We start from the raw sequence: 17,872 nt of genomic DNA on the forward strand, positions 1-17,872 counted from the left end.
TGATGTGGCACCAGGAGATGCAGCTGGGCTTCAAGGCAGAATTTCAACACAGCTGGCATAGGCCAGTCACAGGGTTTTATTCTCAATTCAAGGAATTGTTTGAATTATAAAACGCTTCCCCAGATTTGCACCCCAGCTCCCCATTGTCCATGCAAACACCCCACTATTATCCCATACATTCATCCTCAGCCCAGAAGAGCCTCTGGAAGGTCAGCCCACTACTTCTTGCCCATGTCTTTTGCTCTATGTGCCCAGCTGTGGCACTGCCTTTCCCAGTTGATGGATGGCTTTGTTCTCCAGCACCTCCACCTTCTCCCCACTTGGCTGCACCACGCAGGCCACCATTGCCCTTGCCACCGTTTCTACAGGCACTGAGTAAGCAGTGGGGAAGAACCAGGCACCAAATCCCAGAACCCGCTGCGTGATCCACTCGGCGGGGCGGAACTCCTGGCGTGCACACAGCAGCACCCTGCAGGGCAAGGAGGTGAAGTGGGTCAGGCTGCAGAGCCAACCCAACTGGAAAACCTGCACTGGGCCCAAGTGCCTTCTGAAGGGTCTTGGAATGTGAGTGGGCTGATCCCTGGGAGCTCCTTTTACCCACAGTGCTGCCAAAATCAGGATGCTGGTCCTCTCAGGTTGAGTATGGCTGAAAGGATACAGGAAAGAAGCCCCTCCGCACAGGCTGACCTCCAGATAAAGTTAAGCTTCAGCTAATGTCCCTCAACCTCTGCTTTGAAGAGGTTGCAGGTAGGAGCTGTGTGTGACCCCGGGGGCTCCCTTCACTTCCTTCGCAGCCCTCCCTAACCTGCCCATGGCCCCATCTCCCAGCCCTGCCCTGGCTCTGTGCCCCCTCTGTTACTCACGCTGGCCGAAGAATGGTGCAACGGTCAAAGCCGACAGCCTCAACCAGTTTCTCCACTTCTCCCTGTCACAGTGGGGACAAAACAAGTCAAGGATGATCACAGGCACCTTGTCTCCCACCCTATGAATCAGGGAGATGGAAGAGCTGAGCTGTGGGCAGAACACAGTGTCTGGCTGGTGCTGCATCCTACCCCAGGACCCCCAGTGCACAGCACAGCCACAGGACATGGCCACAGCACTGGATCTGAGAGGTGTGAATTTAGCTCCCAGGCTCCTACAATTTGGCAAAGGTAAAATGAACACACAAAGGAAAGCCGAGTTGATGGCAGAGAAAAATATGGACACAGAGAAGGAGAAGCAGAAGACCTGCTCACAGGTAGGTGGTCAAAGAGCAGCAGTGGCTGACCCTTCCCCACTTGCCCGGCTGCAGTCCCACCAGCCTCTGGAAGACTTTGAGCACACGTGCTCAGTCTTGCATCACCTCTGTACCAGCCACCCTTCAAGTATTGCCCAACATACAACTGGTTTGTGCTAGCGAGCCCTGAATAATCCTCCAGATAACTTAGGAGAGGAGGGTTGCAGTAGGAAGGGCACAGGGCACACGAACTGTCAGGAGCCAGGTATGTGTGGCCATGGGTAAAGGTCACTCCTCTCCCAGCGTAACAAAGCCAGGGCCACAACCATGCCTGAGGAGAGGGGTTTCTAGGAGGGCAGGGAAGGAAAAACCAGAGCTGATCCTGCTCAAAATGCAAAGCGTTTGGCCAAGATCCCAATCGCCAAAGAAGAAGGCAGGGCAGCGCAGGGACCCAAATGGGGCAAACGGATGGGTCAGCAGAGACCGCAGAAATTCAGTCGCAACAAAAACAAAACCCAGCTGTAGAAAGACAGCTCTAGGAAACTCTCTAGGAAAGGAATGTCAGCGCTGGACAGCCGAACAGCGGCCAGCAGCGCTCCCTTGTAGCCACAGCGCTAACTGCAGCAGCAGCGGGCGGAGCAGGGCATTGCGGGGTGGCAACTGGATGCTGCCCAGCCCGGGCACTGCCGTTGTGAGACACTGCAGGCAGGAGCAAGTCCTACAAGAGTGAGTGGTGCTCAGTAGTGTAAGGATGCTGAACGCCTGCTGTCTGCCCTTTAGGACGCAGCAGGGCACGCTGCTGTGCTGCCAGCCCATCTCCCGAGCTCTCTGTTCCCCCTTACTGTGAGAGTCCTGGGGCCTCTGGACCCTCTGCAGCCTCAGCCCCAGCTTCGTTCCCCAATGTCCCCACATCTCCATCTCTAGGAGCACGCCCAGCTTCCCACCTCACCTTCACCCGCAGGTACAGGAAGTTGCTGCGTTCGTTCGCACCCTGGGAGGACTGCAGGACGAAGTGCTTGCAGCCCCCTGCCCGCGCCAGCTCGGCTGCCTGTGCCACGTAGTCCCGGTCCACACGGACAAAGCCATCCTAGGGCAGGGCAGGGAGCGGGGTCAGCGACCTCTCACCGAGCAGCACCCCACTGGGAACGGAGGCACCCACGGTGCATTCCCCAGGGCTGAGCATCTCTGGGCACGGTGATGCCCAGTGACACCCTGGGACCAGCCAGGGCCACTCACCGCACCCGCCTTGCTTCGGGTGGTGCCCAGGCAGCAGAAACCCACGTCGTGGCCTCGGAAGGCATCGGCGTGCTCTCCCAGCCGCTCGAAGTCCACCACCGCCTGCTCCTAGGGGAGGCACGTGGGTCAGGATGGCACCTCCAGCACGGACCCCGCCACCCCTGGCCCACACCGCACCACGGCAACGCCGCATCCCTCGGGCAGGCTCAGCTGCCGCCGCCCGATCACCGTCACCCTGCTGAAGGGCCGCTGTGCGCATAGCTCCTTCAGCAGAGCCTGGCCCGTCGCCCCCGAGGCTCCCAGCACGAAGCAGGAACCTCCGCCGCCCGGGGCCGCCATGCTTTGGGGAGGTGCCGCTGCAGGCTGGGCTGCGCTGCTCTTGTTGTTGCTGTTGCTGCTGCTGCTTTCCCCGCCTGCCCCAGCGCTCCGCCCTTCTGTGACGGCTGCTTTGGAGCCAGGCGTTGAGCAGGCTTGCAAAGTGTCACCGGGATGGATGACAGCGAGTCATGCCAGCGGGGGTGGCAGCAGAATGTCCACACCCTCAGCCTGTGCTTCCCCTATGTTGGAGTCAGTGCAGTGAGAGCTCTCACAGCGAGCGTCCTGGAGGCCACCTTGCTGTGTGTCCCCAGAGAGATGTCACAGCAGGGGAACACGGCTTTCGAGCATCAAAGCCTTCAGGGCAACAGTGTGAGGCAGCCTTGTCCCAGGGGCAGGTAGTGAGTCACCCCCAGGTGCTGCCTCCAGCTCACAGGGCTCACAGCTCAGCGGTGATGGCAGCCCCAGCCAGCTGTGCCTTTCCGGGCATAGGCAGCTTCCCAGGGCCCTGGGGTGCCCGATCCCGTTTGTCCTGATTCCTGGGAAGGGAGGTGTGCAGCCTGACTGGCTGCTTTCGGGATCAGCCCAACAGTTTTCCATCCTGCTGAGTTCTCTCCTTGGTGAGGAGTGAGCCCGGATCCCTGCAGCACGTGCCACATGAGGACCATGACGTGTACCATGAGCATCACCCAGATAATGGCCAGCATCCCGCTCATCCTGCCGGTCACTGCCTACACGCCATCCAACAGGCTGCACCCCACCACCACAGTCTTGCCCGGTGCTGGGGTGCCCGTGTTCACTGCAGCATGGATGCACGGTGCCGGCGCAACGCAGCATTCGACATCACAGCCGAGCCTGCTGCCTACCGCCCCGACTGGATGGCAGCTCTGCCTGACACCCTGCCGCTCTCCCGCATCTCCATCCCCGGCACACACGATTCCCTCAGTCTTTTTGGTGGCCGTCGCCTGCGTTGCCAGAGCTGGGGCTTGGAGGCCCAGCTGGCGGCTGGAGTGCGCTTCCTGGACGTGCGCTGCAAACTGGAGCGGGGCGAGTTGCGCGTCTATCACCTGTGCACCTTCCAGCGGGTCAGCCTGCGGGGCGTCCTGCGTCGCACCCTGCGCTTCCTCCGAGCTCACCCTGGTGAGGCTGTGCTGATGCGCATCAAGGAGGAGATGCCCATCTTCCCACGGCCCCGCTTCGCTGCGAGGCTCCAGCGCTGCCTGCTGGAAGAAAGCCGGGGTCGGCTGTGGTGTCGGGAGGAGGTGCCCACGCTGGGCCAGGTGCGGGGCAAGATCGTGGTGCTGGAGGCGTTGGAGCAGGCAGTGCTGGGCATCCCCTATGAGCGGCTGAGCATCAGCGACGCGTGGAATGTGCTCTCGCTGGAGAGGAAATGGGCACGAGCACAGCGGCACCTGGACACAGCAGCCAGTGGGGACCCTGCCACCATGCACCTCACCTTCTGCTCCGGCAATGGGCTCTTCACCTGCCCCGAGGACGTGGCTCGCTTTGTCAACCCTCAGTGCTACCAACACCTGCAGTGCTGCTCGGGGCAGACGGTGTGCTGGGGAGTGGTCATTTTGGACTTCCCTGGGGCAGGCCTGCTCCAGCTCATCATTGAGAGCAACAACACTTCAGGGACAAATGGAAGTGTGCCAGAGGCCCCCAGCACCCCTCAGACATCCCAGAGGCAGCGGGGACAAACACTGCGGGTGGCACCGCTGGGGCCAGTGTCCCCCGTGCTGCGGGCAGCCTCACGTGTCAGCCGACGGACATCGATGCGGAAGGGTGCCCGGAGATCCTGCACGGCACTGAGACACCTCTATGTGACATCTGTGTGACAGTGGTGGGGCTGGCAGTCAGAGGTGAGCGGCCCTGAGCTCCCCCTGAGCATGGCATCCCTCCAGGAGCCAGGTATGGTGTTGGTGAGGTGGGGGCAATCCCCAGTGTGGGTCTGGGCCGGCAAAATTCCCGGTGGAGCTGGGGATAAAATCTATCATAGAACCATTTGAGTTGGAAGGGACTTTTAAAGATGATCTGGCATGCAGTGAGCAGGGACATCAGGTGCTCAGAGCCCCATTCAGCCTGATCTTGGCAGAGGCTCCCACCACCTCTCTGGGTAACCTGTGCCACTGTCTCACCACCCTCACTGAATAAACTTCTTCCTTATTTCCAATCTAGTTTCATCTCTTTTAGTTTGAAACTATTTCCCCTTGTCCCATCACAGCAGAGCCTATTAATGAGTCTGTCCCCTTCTGGGACTGGTGATGGGATGGAGGGGAAAGGTCCTGTTCTTAAATGCATCCAGTAAAAAGCAATGGGGCTGTGAGGGATCTGAAGCACGAGTCTTATTAGGAAACATTGCTTTCTCAGAAAGTGTGGTTGGGCACTGGCACAGGCTGCCCAGGGAGCTGGTGGGGTCACCGTACCTGGAGGTGTTCAGGAACCATGGAGGTATGGCACTGAATGAAGGACATGTTCAGTGGGCATGGTGGGTGTGGGTTGGGGTTGGACTAAATGATTCCATGATTCTATGATAAACCACAGATGTGGGAAGCCAGAACATGGAGAAGAAGAAATTAATTTCCAAGTGACAGCAAAATACTGGGGACACCCTTGCCCTCATTATTTTAGGTGGAGTTCTTTTCTTTGCAGAGACTTGCCCCAAAAATGAGGACTGTGAGAGAGGAACTAGCCAACCCTGAGACAAGCAGCAGGACCAGAATGCAGGAGAGACGTCTCCACAGCTCTGCATCCAGAAGGCAGCGAGGAGAAGGGCACTTTCCGAGGAGCAAGGTCCTCAAGAGCACAAAAATAACCAAGGTCCCAGGGCAGAAAGCATCACAGCACTGCTGGTGCTGAACACAAGAGGGCAGGAAGCACAAGGCAGGGTGCTTGCCTGAGGCTGGAAGGAGAGGAAAACTCAGCCCTCAGCTGCCAAAAGGTGAAGAATGAACTGCTCAAGGATGCTTCTGTGTGCAGGAAAATGGAGCTGGCCTCGCTGCATGGCCAGGACTGCCTCCGGATTTCCTGGCAGGAGGACAGGACATTGTTTGCTCTGTGGGGCTGGCAGTGGCCAGAGGCAGGGCTCTCGTGGCTGAATGTGTTCACCTGATCATCTGCATGGTTCTTTGCAGAGCTGTATGGCTGCAGAGCCAGGTCTGCTGTTGAGAGAGCCAGATGGGCTGCACAGAGCCAGAGTGAGGGGAAGGGAAGAGGCAGAGGGGAGCAAAAACGTGCTGGGGGGACGGGCAGCAGAATCCGCCTCTGGGCTTGCCCTCTTGAAATAAGAAGACTGCATTAAAGCATTAAACCAGACTGTTGCAGTAGCAGTGGTGATGTCCGGGGGACGCAAGGCAGTGCCATGAGGGCAGTGAGTAGGGCTGGGTGGGACCGGATGCCCCAGGCTGCACTCACCCTGACAGGCAGGGCCGCTTGTTTACTGCTCACAACACCAGCACTGAGATAAGTTTCCATTATCTCCACCCCCACCATCCTGTTTGGCAAATCGTTACCCATGCCTGGCACGTGCTGCTGCAGCCAGGCAACAGGAGCCAGCTCCAGGGGTGCACAAATAGCAGCAATGCCATACGGCTCTTTGTCCTTTTGTTGCAGGGTGAAGGCACAAGGCTGAGATCTCCAGGGTCAGAGAAATGGCTCCTAGGGGCATTAACAGGGCAAAGGGGACATGCTGTGGTGGGCAGGGGCCCAGTGCCCCCAGCACCTTGCAGCCAGCATTGTTCCACCTGGGGCATGCCAGGAACATTTGGGGACATCCCCATCCTGCTGAGCAAATCAGTGCCTCCATCTTGCCCTGCCCTGGTTGGGGTGATATTTGAGTAAACATGTCTTCCTGTGGCCAAACTGTTACCACTTTCAGATTCTGAGAAAGATTGTACTGTGTGCCACACTTCAGGGGCACTGAGGTGAGATGCGCTCAGAGGCACCTCCCAGCTCGGGACAACTTTGGGGACAAAAAGCCCCCATGGTGGCACTGTAGAGGGGGAGCCATCCCCAGCCCATGCCCAGGAGGTGCCTTCAGAGCATCCTGGCTCAGTGCAGGGTCTGGAAATGGGGTGGCATGGGGGAGGGGAGATCAGGAGTGGGAACAGGGCTGTACCCGATGGCTGCACCCCCTGGGGGTGCCCCTTGTCTCCATGTCCTGGGGGCTGCAGAAGGTGCCGAGGGATGTGCCTGTGGTGTCGTCAGAGGCAGCTGCTCCATGCAGGCTGCGTCAGGGTGAGTCGGTTCCTTTGCGGTTTGCAGGGAGCATTGCTCAAGAAGAGGAGAGGGCTGTACCACACAGGGATGGGGCCTCTGCCAAAACAAGAGCAGTGTGCATGGTGAGGGGCTCCTCCCAAGTGGCAGGGGAGCACCCCACTCAGCCTCACAGTGCTGGAGGAGCCTGCAGGATCCCTGTGAGGAGCACGTGCCCTGCAGCATGCTGACATTTGCCCAGGAGCTGGCCCTGAAAGACATCAGCAAAACAAGATTACCTCTGGGATTGTCTGGCTCCCAGCAGAGCTGCAGAACTGACTGCAGTCCTCATTCATTCCCCTCTGCCACATATACCCCTCTCCTTTACATATAAAGCATGAGTTCAGGGCTGCATCCTTCCCCTTGCAGTGTCCACCTTCAAGTCTCGGCCAGTTCACTTCTGCTTTTACAGCAACACCAGAAACTATTTGTAATGACAAAAATAAAGGTGGGGATGTTTTTTTTCTATTGTTCTGCCCTGTTGTGTCCTGTGCCAGCAGAAGTGAAACCTGCAGGGGCACGGCCCATTTTCTTCCTGCCCTCCCATGGGGCTGAGCATCCAGCAGCACCCCTCTGACTGTCCTAGTGCAGCAGCAGCTTTGTCCTGCTCAGGGGACTGTGGCTTCCTGAGGTGTCCCCCTGCCCAGAATCCACCCAGCAGCCTCTCTGTCCACTGGGATGGCATTCCCTGTCCCAAGCTACACTTTCTTCATGGGAGCTGGCAAAGCGAATGCTGCTGGGTCACTGCATGCACAGAAAGAGGGAGAACTGCACCAAAACATTTTGCAAGGATGATAACAAAGGACAGGAACAGAAGTTCATTTGCATTGGCCAAGCAGAAGGTCACTGTAATGAGTTATGGATTTTGGGGATGGGTTCCTCCTTTTGTGTCATGTGAGTCCCGCTGGGGCATCATTTATTTCTCTTGGAACTGGAACATGCATGTGATCCAAATGGCTCTTGCCTTGGCTTTAGCTGGAAGTGAGCAGAGTAATTCCCTCAGAAAACCCTGCCAAAATAATATTACTTAGAAGTAGAACATGTGTAAAAATAGATAGATGGTGATGCTGCACACAATGGGCACCTTCCTGAAGCATCGGTAGAAGTTCATAAAGGACATTTAATGGGGGGAAGTTCCCCCATCCTGTTTTTTGGATCTTTCTCATAAAGATTTTAAAAGGCAGAAACAGGAAAATACATTGTGTAACTAATTGGTCTTGAGTGGTATATGACAATTCACAGCCTGCAACAGGATCCAGGAGCCGCTTACCTCGTTCCTGTTCTGCCTGGTGCAGGTCCACACACCTCATCCTACTCTGTCCTCTCTTTGTTGCTGTCACCGACATGGTGGGTTGGAGGGCTCTGGGTGGCTGCACACCAGGCTGGCCCCTCATTGGGGTGCAAGTCTCCAGCTGGCAGCAGTTTCCTGGCAGTGGGGGGGACGCAGCGGGGCAGGATGCGGGCTGGCAGCAGGGCTGGGTCAGGAGGGGAAGAGACTGGGGGGAGGGAGCGATGCTCTGAGGCTTGAAGGAAGCGTGAGCAGTGCTGCCTGCCCAGGGCAAGGGCCAGGTGCAGCAGGCACCCTGCAGCACCAGTGTGGTAGGTCTGCCTGTTTCTTCCCATTGGGACAGCTGGGGTCTGCTTGTGCAGGGGGCAGGGAGGGTTGCGGGTGGGTATCCTGCAGCTGACAAGAATGCATGCTCATGCCCTTCTCTCCGGCACACAGGGCACCACTGTGGGACAGCACTGCACTTGGAGGATGAGGGCTTTCAGCTCTTGTGGTGTCTGCTGCCTGAGCATCGCTGCCTTTACATGTGGTAAGGTGCCCACTGTGACCCGGAGGGAATGGGAAACTGGAGAAGGGCAGTGGAGTTATTTTGGGTGCCCCACAGACACATGGCTTTGGTGCCTGTAGGATATTTCCTTTGCACATTGGCACTACATGGGGCAAGGAATGTGATAGAAATCCTGTGTGGCGTGGATCAGTTTACGAAAGAGCTTTTGCGAATCAGCAGAAGAGCAGAGGCAAAAGTAGAAGTGTCAGGAGGAGACTGAGATTTAGGTCTGCAAGGAAAACAAAAATACGATTGCAGCTTGAGTGCTGCAAGCACTGTGCCCAGCTGCACAGGGCTGGAGGCATGGGGGCTGCCAGGGCTGTTAATGGAACCCAGGTGGGACTCAGCTGAGGCAGATGGGGAGAGGTGAGATGAGGCTGAGCACATGGGGCTGCAGGAGCTGGAAGGATGAGGTAAGAGTGTGTAGGTTGTAGACGTGTTCCCTGGTCTTTCCTGGGGTCTGGTCTTCCTCAGGATTCTCAGGGGAGGTGGTGGGGCCAAGGCAGGCTCCCAGTGGTTGCCTGGGGAGCTCTGGGAAGTGAGGAGCTGGGCTGCTTTTGGAGAGCACCTTTTTCTTGGTTTTGTTTAACAAAATGTGTAGTTAGATCTTCCACAAGGATAACCAGACAAATTGTAGGGATTTTGCATGGGAAAATGTATAATAACTGGCCTTGCTAGAGCCCTGGTTAGATTTGTGAAGCCCTGTATTTGCATATAATATACAGTGCTCAGACCTTTTCCTTCATAATGAAAGCGTAAGATGTGCTCTCCTGCAACAGGGCACCTCAGGCCTGTTGCTTGGAGTGGCTTTTCTCCCCACCTTGCTTTTGGTCTGCTTTCCACAGTTGTGGGCATACCTGCTTCTAGGGAGAAGAGAGGAAGCTTTTTTGGGGGCAAAAACTTCTTGATTACATCAAGCTGTGGTGTGAAACAGAAGCAGTATTTCATCAAAGTGCCTTCCACTTCTGGGCGTGGGTTCCAGTTAATCTGGGCTTTGCCTTCCCTGGTGGGCATGGCCAGGGCATGAACTGCTTTCTGCAAGGCTGTGTTTTGCAATATAGTGTTCTGCAGCTCTCTGGGCCACCTCTGGATCAGGTGTGCAGCATGGCATAAGGATGCTTTTGGGAGTGGGGGAACGCTTGGGCTTCTTTCTTGTGCAAAACCGATCCTCCTGTAGTATTGTAAATTACACGCAGAAGGGAAAACAAACAACCAAACAACAAAACCACACATGTGGAACCATTTTACATTTGTAGAAGGAGATGTGCTTTCAGGAACTCTTTGGGAGATGTTTATGGGGAGGGGAGCCCCAGCTTTTTCCCACCTTCCTCATTTCTCTGCTGCCCCTCTGCCCCACCATGATTCATTCTGCCATGTCGGATCCTTACACATCTCCATGTCCCCTCTTTGAACTTTGTTCTCATCCACACTTCCCCCATTTTTAGCTTCCAGTTGCTGGTGGCTCTTGGCCCTGGTGCCAGCCTCAGGTCCACACGGACCCTGATCCCAGCCCTGCACTGTCTGTCTGCAGTGATCACAGACCACATCCTCTCCTGCAGGCATGGTGATGCAGGTGGGAGCCTGGACATACAACTACAGCAAGGAGGACTTTGAGTGGAACAATGCCAGGAGATACTGCCAGCAGTTCTTCACCGACCTGGTGGCCATCCAGAACAAGGAGGAGATCGAATACCTCAATCGTACCCTGCCCTATCATAGCAAATACTACTGGATTGGCATCCGCAAGCAGAGGGGTGTATGGACCTGGGTGGGTACCGAGAAGGTGCTGACAGAGAAAGAAGCCAACTGGGCCACTGGGGAGCCCAACAACCGCAGGTCCAACCAGGATTGTGTGGAGATCTACATCAAGCGGCAGCTGGAGGCAGGCAAGTGGAACGATGAGCCTTGTACGAAGAAGAAGAAGGCACTGTGCTACAAGGGTGAGTGGTGAGAATATGGGGAGGGCTGGGAGCAGGGCAGAGCATCCCTTGATGACGGTCAATGTGCACAGCCTCCTGCCAGCCCTTGCTCTGTGGCCTGCATGGTGATTGTGTGGAGGTCATCCAGAGCTACAAGTGTGAGTGCCACCCTGGCTTCGAAGGGGACAACTGCGAGAATGGTGAGTACCCAGTAGGCTCTGCTTGGGGCTGAGGTGCTTGTCTTGGATGGTGCTTGCAGCTGTGTATTCCAAAAAGACCCCTCTTTTTTTGGAGAGCTCAAGCCCCAGCAAAGCCCACGGTCTGTCGTGCTGCTGACAGGCTGTGGCCACATCTCTCCTAGCCGTGCAGTGCCCTGTACTCAAGCCCAGAGGAGCGTACATGAACTGTAGCCATCCCTTTGGAGACTTCAGATACAACTCCACCTGCACCTTCTGGTGCCCAGAGGGGTTTGAACGGCGAGGTGTGGATGAACTGCAGTGCTTGGCTGAGCGGCAGTGGTCGGCGGAGACCCCCACATGCATAGGTAGGGACTGCCATGGACTGGGGCTCTGGAGCATGGAACTGATGCTCAGCATCATTTCCACAGTGGGTTCTGGTGTGTAGATGCAGCAAACCCTTGCAATTTCCCACATGTTGATGCTCGCTTCCTGTTTGTGTTGGGGCACAACTGGTGTCCTGGCACCTCTGTTGTCTGAGAGGCACTGACTGCTCCTTGAGAAGCTGCTGGCCACTTCAGAAGGACTTGAAGAAGAGGAATGGGAGCTGTCACACGGCTGGGGGAAGGGTGCACCCTGACTGGGTTGGGTAGAAGGGCAAGAGGCAGTGAGATGGGGAGGAACAGGGCAGGCAGGAAACCACTGTGGGGAGAAAGCCGCAAAAGAAATGAGCTGTGGTGTGTTTTGCAGAGAAAGTCTTCCTGTTGGCATCTTGAGGGCTTGTAGCTGCCCCAGAGGCACTGAGCTATTTTGGGCTGGGGTTTGTGTGGAGCCTTGCTCCATCTGCTCTGTACAACAGGTCTGTGTGTGCGTACAAGGATGTGACAAACTGAGACCTGAAGCAGGTGCAAGACACAAAGGGGTATCTCCTGCATGGAGAGCCCCAGCAGTATGCACACCTTTAAAGCTAGAAGATTGCCTTGCAGTTAGTGCTGCCAGAGAGGAGGGGTAAGTAGGCTGGTGGCCCAGGTATTTCTGCTGCTAAGGGAGCAGGGACCAAGGGCTGCTGTGATGTAAGTTTTGTGGAAGTTCCCCCGTGCACCATCCAGCAAGTTGCCCTGACCTTTCCCGCTCCTGGCTTTCCAAGTTCCCACATCTGGTTTTTCAGAGCACATCTGTTTTTTCCTGCTTGATGTAGGACTGATTTTTCTTTTCTGCAAATTTTGGCTGACGTGGTTGCCAGTGCTGATAACAGAGCTGTGCTAGTGAGTGTTGCCAATTGGCTTTATTACAGCACAAAGCACAGGCTCTGACTGTGGAAGGGCTGAATGTGCCCTGGGCACAACAGGGACATGGGAGAAGCTGTGGTGCACAGCTGAGGGTGCCTGGTCAGAGCCCCATTCTCATTACAAAGACAGAGCTAGTGTGTCTGGGTGCTGGGTTGGGAGGTGGGCATCCTATAGGGAAACAGGCTCTGCTTAAGGAGTCCATGGTATTTGCCATGGTGACCCAGAGAATGCCAGGGATATAACCAGGTCCTGGTACAGCAGCAACTGCTTCTCATATGGAGCAAAAATCACTGAACCAAAGGTAATACCACTGTCCAAGGAAGTGAGGCTTGCCATCTGGTATTGAGGTAAGAAAGGCAGATCAAAGACATGTCACCATAAATTTGAGTTTATTAGGTTGGGATTAAGCACTAATCTCTGTATTCAGCTCCACCCAAATCCCCTCCTGAGACCTTTTCTCTTGCAGCTGTGACCTGCCCGGTGCTCAGTGCTCCAGAGCATGGAGAGCTGAACTGCTCCCACCTCCACGGGAACTTCACCTTCGGCACCACGTGTGGTTTCTCCTGCCAGCCAGGATTTGAGCTGATGGGGTCACAGAGTCACAAGTGCATGGCCACGGGGAAGTGGAGTGAGGACATTCCACGATGTAAAGGTAGAGATGCTGATAGAGCTTTGGGATGACACTAGGATGTTCTTTAGCCTCTTGGTCACAACATTTCAACCCTACAGTAACCTGGCTCCTGCTTGAAGTGTGCCTCTTTCCCCTGCAGCTGTCACCTGCCCGGTGCTCAGTGCTCCAGAGCATGGAGAGCTGAACTGCTCCCACCTCCATGGGAACTTCACCTTTGGCTCCAAGTGTGACCATTCCTGCCAAACAGGGTTTGAGTTGATGGGGCTACAGAGAAGTGAGTGCACAGCCAACGGAACCTGGACTGGGGATGCCCCACAGTGCAAAGGTAGAACTGTCGGTAAAAACATTACTGGCCTGAGACTGGCCCTGGGATGTTCTCAGCTTCATTAACCTTCTCATCCCAGAAGCTGAGCCTTGAAACTCCCTGGCTCCTGCTTGAGGTGTACTTCCTTTACTTCTCAGCCATCACCTGCCCGGTGCTCAGTGCTCCAGACCATGGAGAGCTGAACTGCTTCCATGTCCATGGGAACTTCACCTTTGGCTCCACATGTTACTTCTCGTGCCAGCCAGGCTTTGAACTCATGGGGCCACTGCACCATGAGTGCACAGCCAAGGGGATCTGGAATGGGGACACCCCACAGTGCAAAGGTAGAACTGTCGGTAAAAACGTTAGTGGCCTGAGACTGGCCCTGGAATATTCTCAGCTTCATCAGCCTTCTCATCCCAGAAGCTGAGCCTTGCAGCTTCCTGGGTCCTGCCTGAGGTGTGCTTCTTTTACTTCTCAGCCATCACCTGCCCGGTGCTCAGTGCTCCAGAGCATGGAGAGCTGAACTGCTCCCACCTCCATGGGAACTTCACTTTTGGCTCCACGTGTGGCTTCTCCTGCCAGCCAGGATTTGAGCTGATGGGGTCAGAGAGTCACGAGTGCTTGGCCACAGGGAAGTGGAGTGAGGACATTCCACGATGTAAAGGTAGAGTTACCAGTAAGGACGTTACTGGCCTGAGATTGGACCTGGGATGTTCTCAGCTTTACTAGCCTTCTCATCCCAGAAGCTGAGCCTTGCAGCTTCCTGGCTCCTGCTTGAGGTGTGCTTCTTTTACTTCTCAGCCATCACCTGCCCAGTGCTCAGTGCTCCAGAGCATGGAGAGCTGAACTGCTCCCACCTCCATGGGAACTTCACCTTTGGCTCCACATGTGGCTTCTCCTGCCAGCCAGGATTTGAGCTGATGGGGTCACACAGTCAAGAGTGCTTGGCCACGGGGAACTGGAATGGGGACATTCCACGATGCAAAGGTAGAGATGCTGATAGAGTGTTGGGACAACACTAGAATGCTCTTCATCCTCTTGGTCACATTTCAACCCTACAGTAACCTGGCTCCTGCTTGAAGTGTGCCTCTTTCCCCTGCAGCTGTCACCTGCCCAGTGCTCAGTGCTCCAGATCATGGAAAGCTGAACTGCTCCCACCTCCATGGGAACTTCACCTTTGGCTCCACATGTTACTTCTCCTGTCAGCCAGGCTTTGAACTCATGGGGCCACAGCACCATGAGTGCATAGCCAAGGGGATCTGGAATGGGGACACCCCACAGTGCAAAGGTAGAACTGTCGGTAAAGACGTTAATGGCATGAGATTTGCCCCGGGATGCTCTCAGCTTCATTAGCCTTCTCATCCCAGTAGCTGAGCCTTGCTGCTCCCTGGCTCTTGCTTGAGGTGTGCTTCTTTTACTTCTCAGCCATCACCTGCCCGGTGCTCAGTGCTCCAGAGCATGGAGAGCTGAACTGCTCCCACCTCCATGGGAACTTCACCTTTGGCTCCACGTGTGGCTTCTCCTGCCAGCCAGGATTTGAGCTGATGGGGTCACAGAGTCACAAGTGCATGGCCACGGGGAAGTGGAGTGAGGACATTCCAAGATGTAAAGGTAGAGATGCTGATAGAGCTTTGGGATGATACTAGGATGTTCTTGAGCCTCTTGGTCACAACATTTCAACCCTACAGTAACCCAGCTCCTGCTTAAAGTGTGCCTCTTTCCCCTGCAGCTGTCACCTGCCCAGTGCTCAGTGCTCCAGAGCATGGAGAGCTGAACTGCTCCCACCTCCATGGGAACTTCACCTTTGGCTCCACATGTTATTTCTCCTGCCAGCCAGGATTTGAACTCATGGGGCCACAGCACCATGAGTGCACAGCCAATGGAACCTGGACTGAGGATGCCCCACAGTGCAAAGGTAGAGCTGTTGGTAAAGACATTACTGGCTTGAGATTGGCCCTGGGATGTTCTCAGCTTCATTAACCTTCTCATCCCAGAAGCTGAGCCTTGCAACTGCCTGGCTCCTGCCTGAGGTGTGCTTCTTTTACTTCTCAGCCATCACCTGCCCGGTGCTCAGTGCTCCAGAGCATGGAGAGCTGAACTGCTCCCACCTCCATGGGAACTTCACTTTTGGCTCCACGTGTGGCTTCTCCTGCCAGCCAGGATTTGAGCTGATGGGGTCACACAGCAGGGACTGCATGGCCACTGGAACCTGGGCCGGGGATGCCTCGCAGTGCCAAGGTAGAGCTGTGGTGGTCACAGAGTTTCCCCTTCCTCAGAATCTGTCCCCAGTCTCCCTCTGTGAGATAGAGGAGCTATGTGTTCTCAAGTGATGTGAGTGGAATGGAGCTATGTAAGGATGCAGTAAGGGAGCCCCCCATCGCTGCCTTTATCCTGTCACTTTCTGTGACCCCAATGGGGCTATGCACAGTGGATATACAGCACCATGCGGAGGCAGACCCTCTGAAGACTCCAGTTCTTCTGAGAACTGCCAGGACAGTGCCCACTGCTCTGTGCTAGCAGATTGCTTTCTCCACGCTCCCTTTTCCCTCAGCACCTCAGCTCATGGCAGCTCATCCGCTGGCTCTTGTGCCCACATTTCACTGCCAACAATTCTGTCTCATCGGTGTTGCTGCTGTGCTCTACCTGCAGCCATCAGCTGTCCAGTGCTGGATGCCCCCAGCCACGGCTACCTCTACTGTTCTCATCCATATGGGAACTTCACATTCAACTCCACTTGCACCTTTTCCTGCAAGGAAGGATTTATGCATATGGGAGCAGAGATGCTCAGGTGTGCAGCAACAGGGAACTGGACCAGGCAACCCCCACTCTGTGAAGGTATGGTGGGGCTGTGCTTCCGAGCCTCCTACGGTGTATCTTGAGGATAGAGGAGGTACCCAGAAGCTTTGCTTCTTTGTAACCCCTCTGATAACAACCTGAGTGTTTGCGGGTCTTTTTCAGAGGATTCTTCTGCCTTTTTAAAACAAGTCCTGGTTTACACCAGCACCAGTGCTCTGACAGCAGCTGGTCTTGTGCTCTCCGGAACGCTCATCGCCTTGCTTGCCAAGCAGCTCAGTGACAGAGGTACTGAAACATCTGCAGCCAATGGGTGCTTTGGCTAGGGATTCTCAGACCAGGTGGTTACAGAGCCCCCAAGGAAAGTGGGTTGATGAGAAGAGTTTATAGATGTGACTGTCTAAGTCCACGTTCTGTGTGCTGTGGGTTGGCCCAGTCTAACAGCAATTCCCCACTGAGGCACCAGCTACAACTTGGGGGCAGAGTCAGAAAAGCACCATAGCTGTTGAAGGGGCAAAAGGCAATTATCCCAGCATGAGATGGAATGGGGCTGCATGATAAGTTTGTTTCGGTTTGTCAGATCTTACTGCTGCCTCTCAGGCCCTTCACTAAAAAGATCTGACTCTTTCTTTTATACCTGCAATCTCCATGGATGCTTCAACACCGCTCTCAGAGGAGAAGAAGAAGCTCCTTAACCCCACCAGGTAAGACTTGCACGTGGCAGAAGGGTCTCTACCTGCAGACAGGTGGGTATCACTGTGGACAACTCCCTACTATCATCCCCTCTATCTGCACGTACGAGGCTGCCCTTGGAGCAGTAGTAGCATAGCTATGGGCTGATGAGGTTGTGCCAACTGGCATGCCTCAAAATATAAGGATTCTGTAGCCTCTAATGGGTGTAGCCTGTGGGGAGAAATGGCTAAAATACATGTACTTTCCTCATGGAAGCATGATGTTTCCTGTTTCTTTTCATTTCTTACCCTAAGCTGACACTCCATGTTTTTTCCCAGTGACCTGGGGGCACCGGGCGTATTCACCAACGCAGCCTACGACTCCACCTTGTAAGGTGAATGCCAGCGCAGTGCTTGCAGCACATTGGAAGGTGTGCGTGAAAAACCATCTCCTTCTGGGCAGCACCTGGGCTTATCTGGGTGGAAAACTCAGGGAGGGCGAGTGTCACTTGTGTCACTTCTTCCATCTCGCTGCAGGTGAAGCAGAGCCAGGAGCCCGGTCCCCACCAGCACCAAGCCCTGACGGTACTTCGCTTTGCCCTGCAGCCCTTGCAATAAGCTGCAATAAGGTGTTGGGACCGCAGAGCTCCGTACCCACGCGTGGGCAAAACCTCTGAAGAGCAGCAGGGGCGTGGAAAAGCGGACTGCAGCGCCCTCCTGCTGGCTGCTGGGGCCGTGCTGTGGGTGCTCAATAAACACCTTTCCCCTCGACCTCGTTCCGCGTGTGCTCAATGCGAGGCGCTCACCGCGTGGGGGCGAAGCGCGATGGGGGCGGGCCTAGAGTGTCCTCCCGCGGCCACCGTACGGGGGCGGGGCTTTGGGCGGAAGTATACGTGTGCGGGAGGAGGAAGGCGGAAAAGATGGCGGCGGCGAAGGCCGAGTGGGAGCCCGCGGGGCTGTTACCGGCGGGGGGCGGCCTTGATTGGGGTAAGGGCGGCCGGGCCGGGGGAGGGAGGGCTCTGAGAGCGGGTGGAGCTCGGCTCCGTTCTGCGCTGCCGGTGCTGAGGCCGCTATCTCCCCGCAGAGACGGTGCTGGGCGAGGAGCTGGGAGAGCTGCTCGGTGCTGCGGAGTCGCGACGAGCCGCCAGGGATGAACCAGACGTGAGTAACGGTGGGAGAGCGGCACTGCGGGGCCTTACGGACACCTGTAGGGCCTTACGGACACCTGTA

The 17,872-nt window shown here is 55.8% G+C and overlaps 4 protein-coding genes across 9 annotated transcripts in view; 3 read left to right on the plus strand and 1 right to left on the minus strand.

The window, feature by feature from the left end:
• Positions 1 to 58: 58 nt before the first annotated feature.
• Positions 59 to 2,890, minus strand: HTATIP2 (HIV-1 Tat interactive protein 2). Its single transcript, XM_015869470.3, has 5 exons — positions 2,630 to 2,890; positions 2,453 to 2,560; positions 2,166 to 2,303; positions 864 to 925; positions 59 to 469 (listed from the first exon to the last, which is right to left on the minus strand). Exons 1-5 carry the CDS (start codon positions 2,789 to 2,791, stop codon positions 244 to 246), a joined length of 696 nt encoding a protein of 231 aa, XP_015724956.2. The 5' UTR covers positions 2,792 to 2,890; the 3' UTR covers positions 59 to 243.
• A 91-nt stretch (positions 2,891 to 2,981) lies between these two features.
• Positions 2,982 to 6,858, plus strand: LOC107317149 (uncharacterized). 2 transcript variants are annotated; one of them, XR_001556748.3, is made up of 2 exons: positions 2,982 to 4,678; positions 5,420 to 6,858. XR_001556748.3 is itself a non-coding variant. In XM_085511147.1 (1 exon), the coding sequence occupies exon 1, from the start codon at positions 3,574 to 3,576 to the stop codon at positions 4,603 to 4,605; it is 1,032 nt and encodes a 343-aa protein (XP_085367273.1). In that variant the 5' UTR covers positions 2,982 to 3,573; the 3' UTR covers positions 4,606 to 6,858. The 2 variants fall into 2 exon arrangements, 1 of the variants encoding a protein (XP_085367273.1); XM_085511147.1 differs by having other exon boundaries at positions 2,982 to 6,858.
• Positions 6,859 to 8,496: 1,638 nt separating this feature from the next.
• On the plus strand, positions 8,497 to 17,413 carry LOC107317183 (E-selectin-like). 4 transcript variants are annotated; one of them, XM_085511149.1, is made up of 19 exons: positions 8,497 to 8,620; positions 8,748 to 8,838; positions 10,416 to 10,796; positions 10,868 to 10,975; positions 11,137 to 11,319; positions 12,707 to 12,892; positions 13,011 to 13,196; positions 13,334 to 13,519; positions 13,657 to 13,842; positions 13,980 to 14,165; positions 14,281 to 14,466; positions 14,604 to 14,789; positions 14,908 to 15,093; positions 15,231 to 15,416; positions 15,828 to 16,013; positions 16,137 to 16,259; positions 16,645 to 16,675; positions 16,982 to 17,073; positions 17,180 to 17,413. In XM_085511149.1, exons 2-18 carry the CDS (start codon positions 8,781 to 8,783, stop codon positions 17,034 to 17,036), a joined length of 2,799 nt encoding a protein of 932 aa, XP_085367275.1. In that variant the 5' UTR covers positions 8,497 to 8,620; positions 8,748 to 8,780; the 3' UTR covers positions 17,037 to 17,073; positions 17,180 to 17,413. The 4 variants fall into 4 exon arrangements, with proteins under 4 accessions (XP_085367275.1, XP_085367278.1, XP_085367277.1 ...); XM_085511152.1 differs by lacking the exon at positions 13,657 to 13,842; XM_085511151.1 differs by lacking the exon at positions 13,334 to 13,519.
• A 130-nt stretch (positions 17,414 to 17,543) lies between these two features.
• Positions 17,544 to 17,872, plus strand: part of ATF6 (activating transcription factor 6) — a 69,512-nt gene continuing 69,183 nt past the window's right edge. For both annotated transcript variants that reach the window (XM_015869466.3, XM_015869467.3), the window contains exons 1-2: positions 17,544 to 17,629; positions 17,727 to 17,803. In XM_015869466.3, coding sequence (XP_015724952.2) covers positions 17,563 to 17,629; positions 17,727 to 17,803 — 144 coding nt within the window. In that variant the 5' untranslated portion in view covers positions 17,544 to 17,562. The remainder of the gene's footprint in view (positions 17,630 to 17,726; positions 17,804 to 17,872) is intronic.

This window comes from Coturnix japonica, chromosome 11, assembly GCF_054131305.1.
Source record: "Coturnix japonica strain WE chromosome 11, WE-NBRP24, whole genome shotgun sequence".
NCBI lineage: Eukaryota > Metazoa > Chordata > Aves > Galliformes > Phasianidae > Coturnix > Coturnix japonica.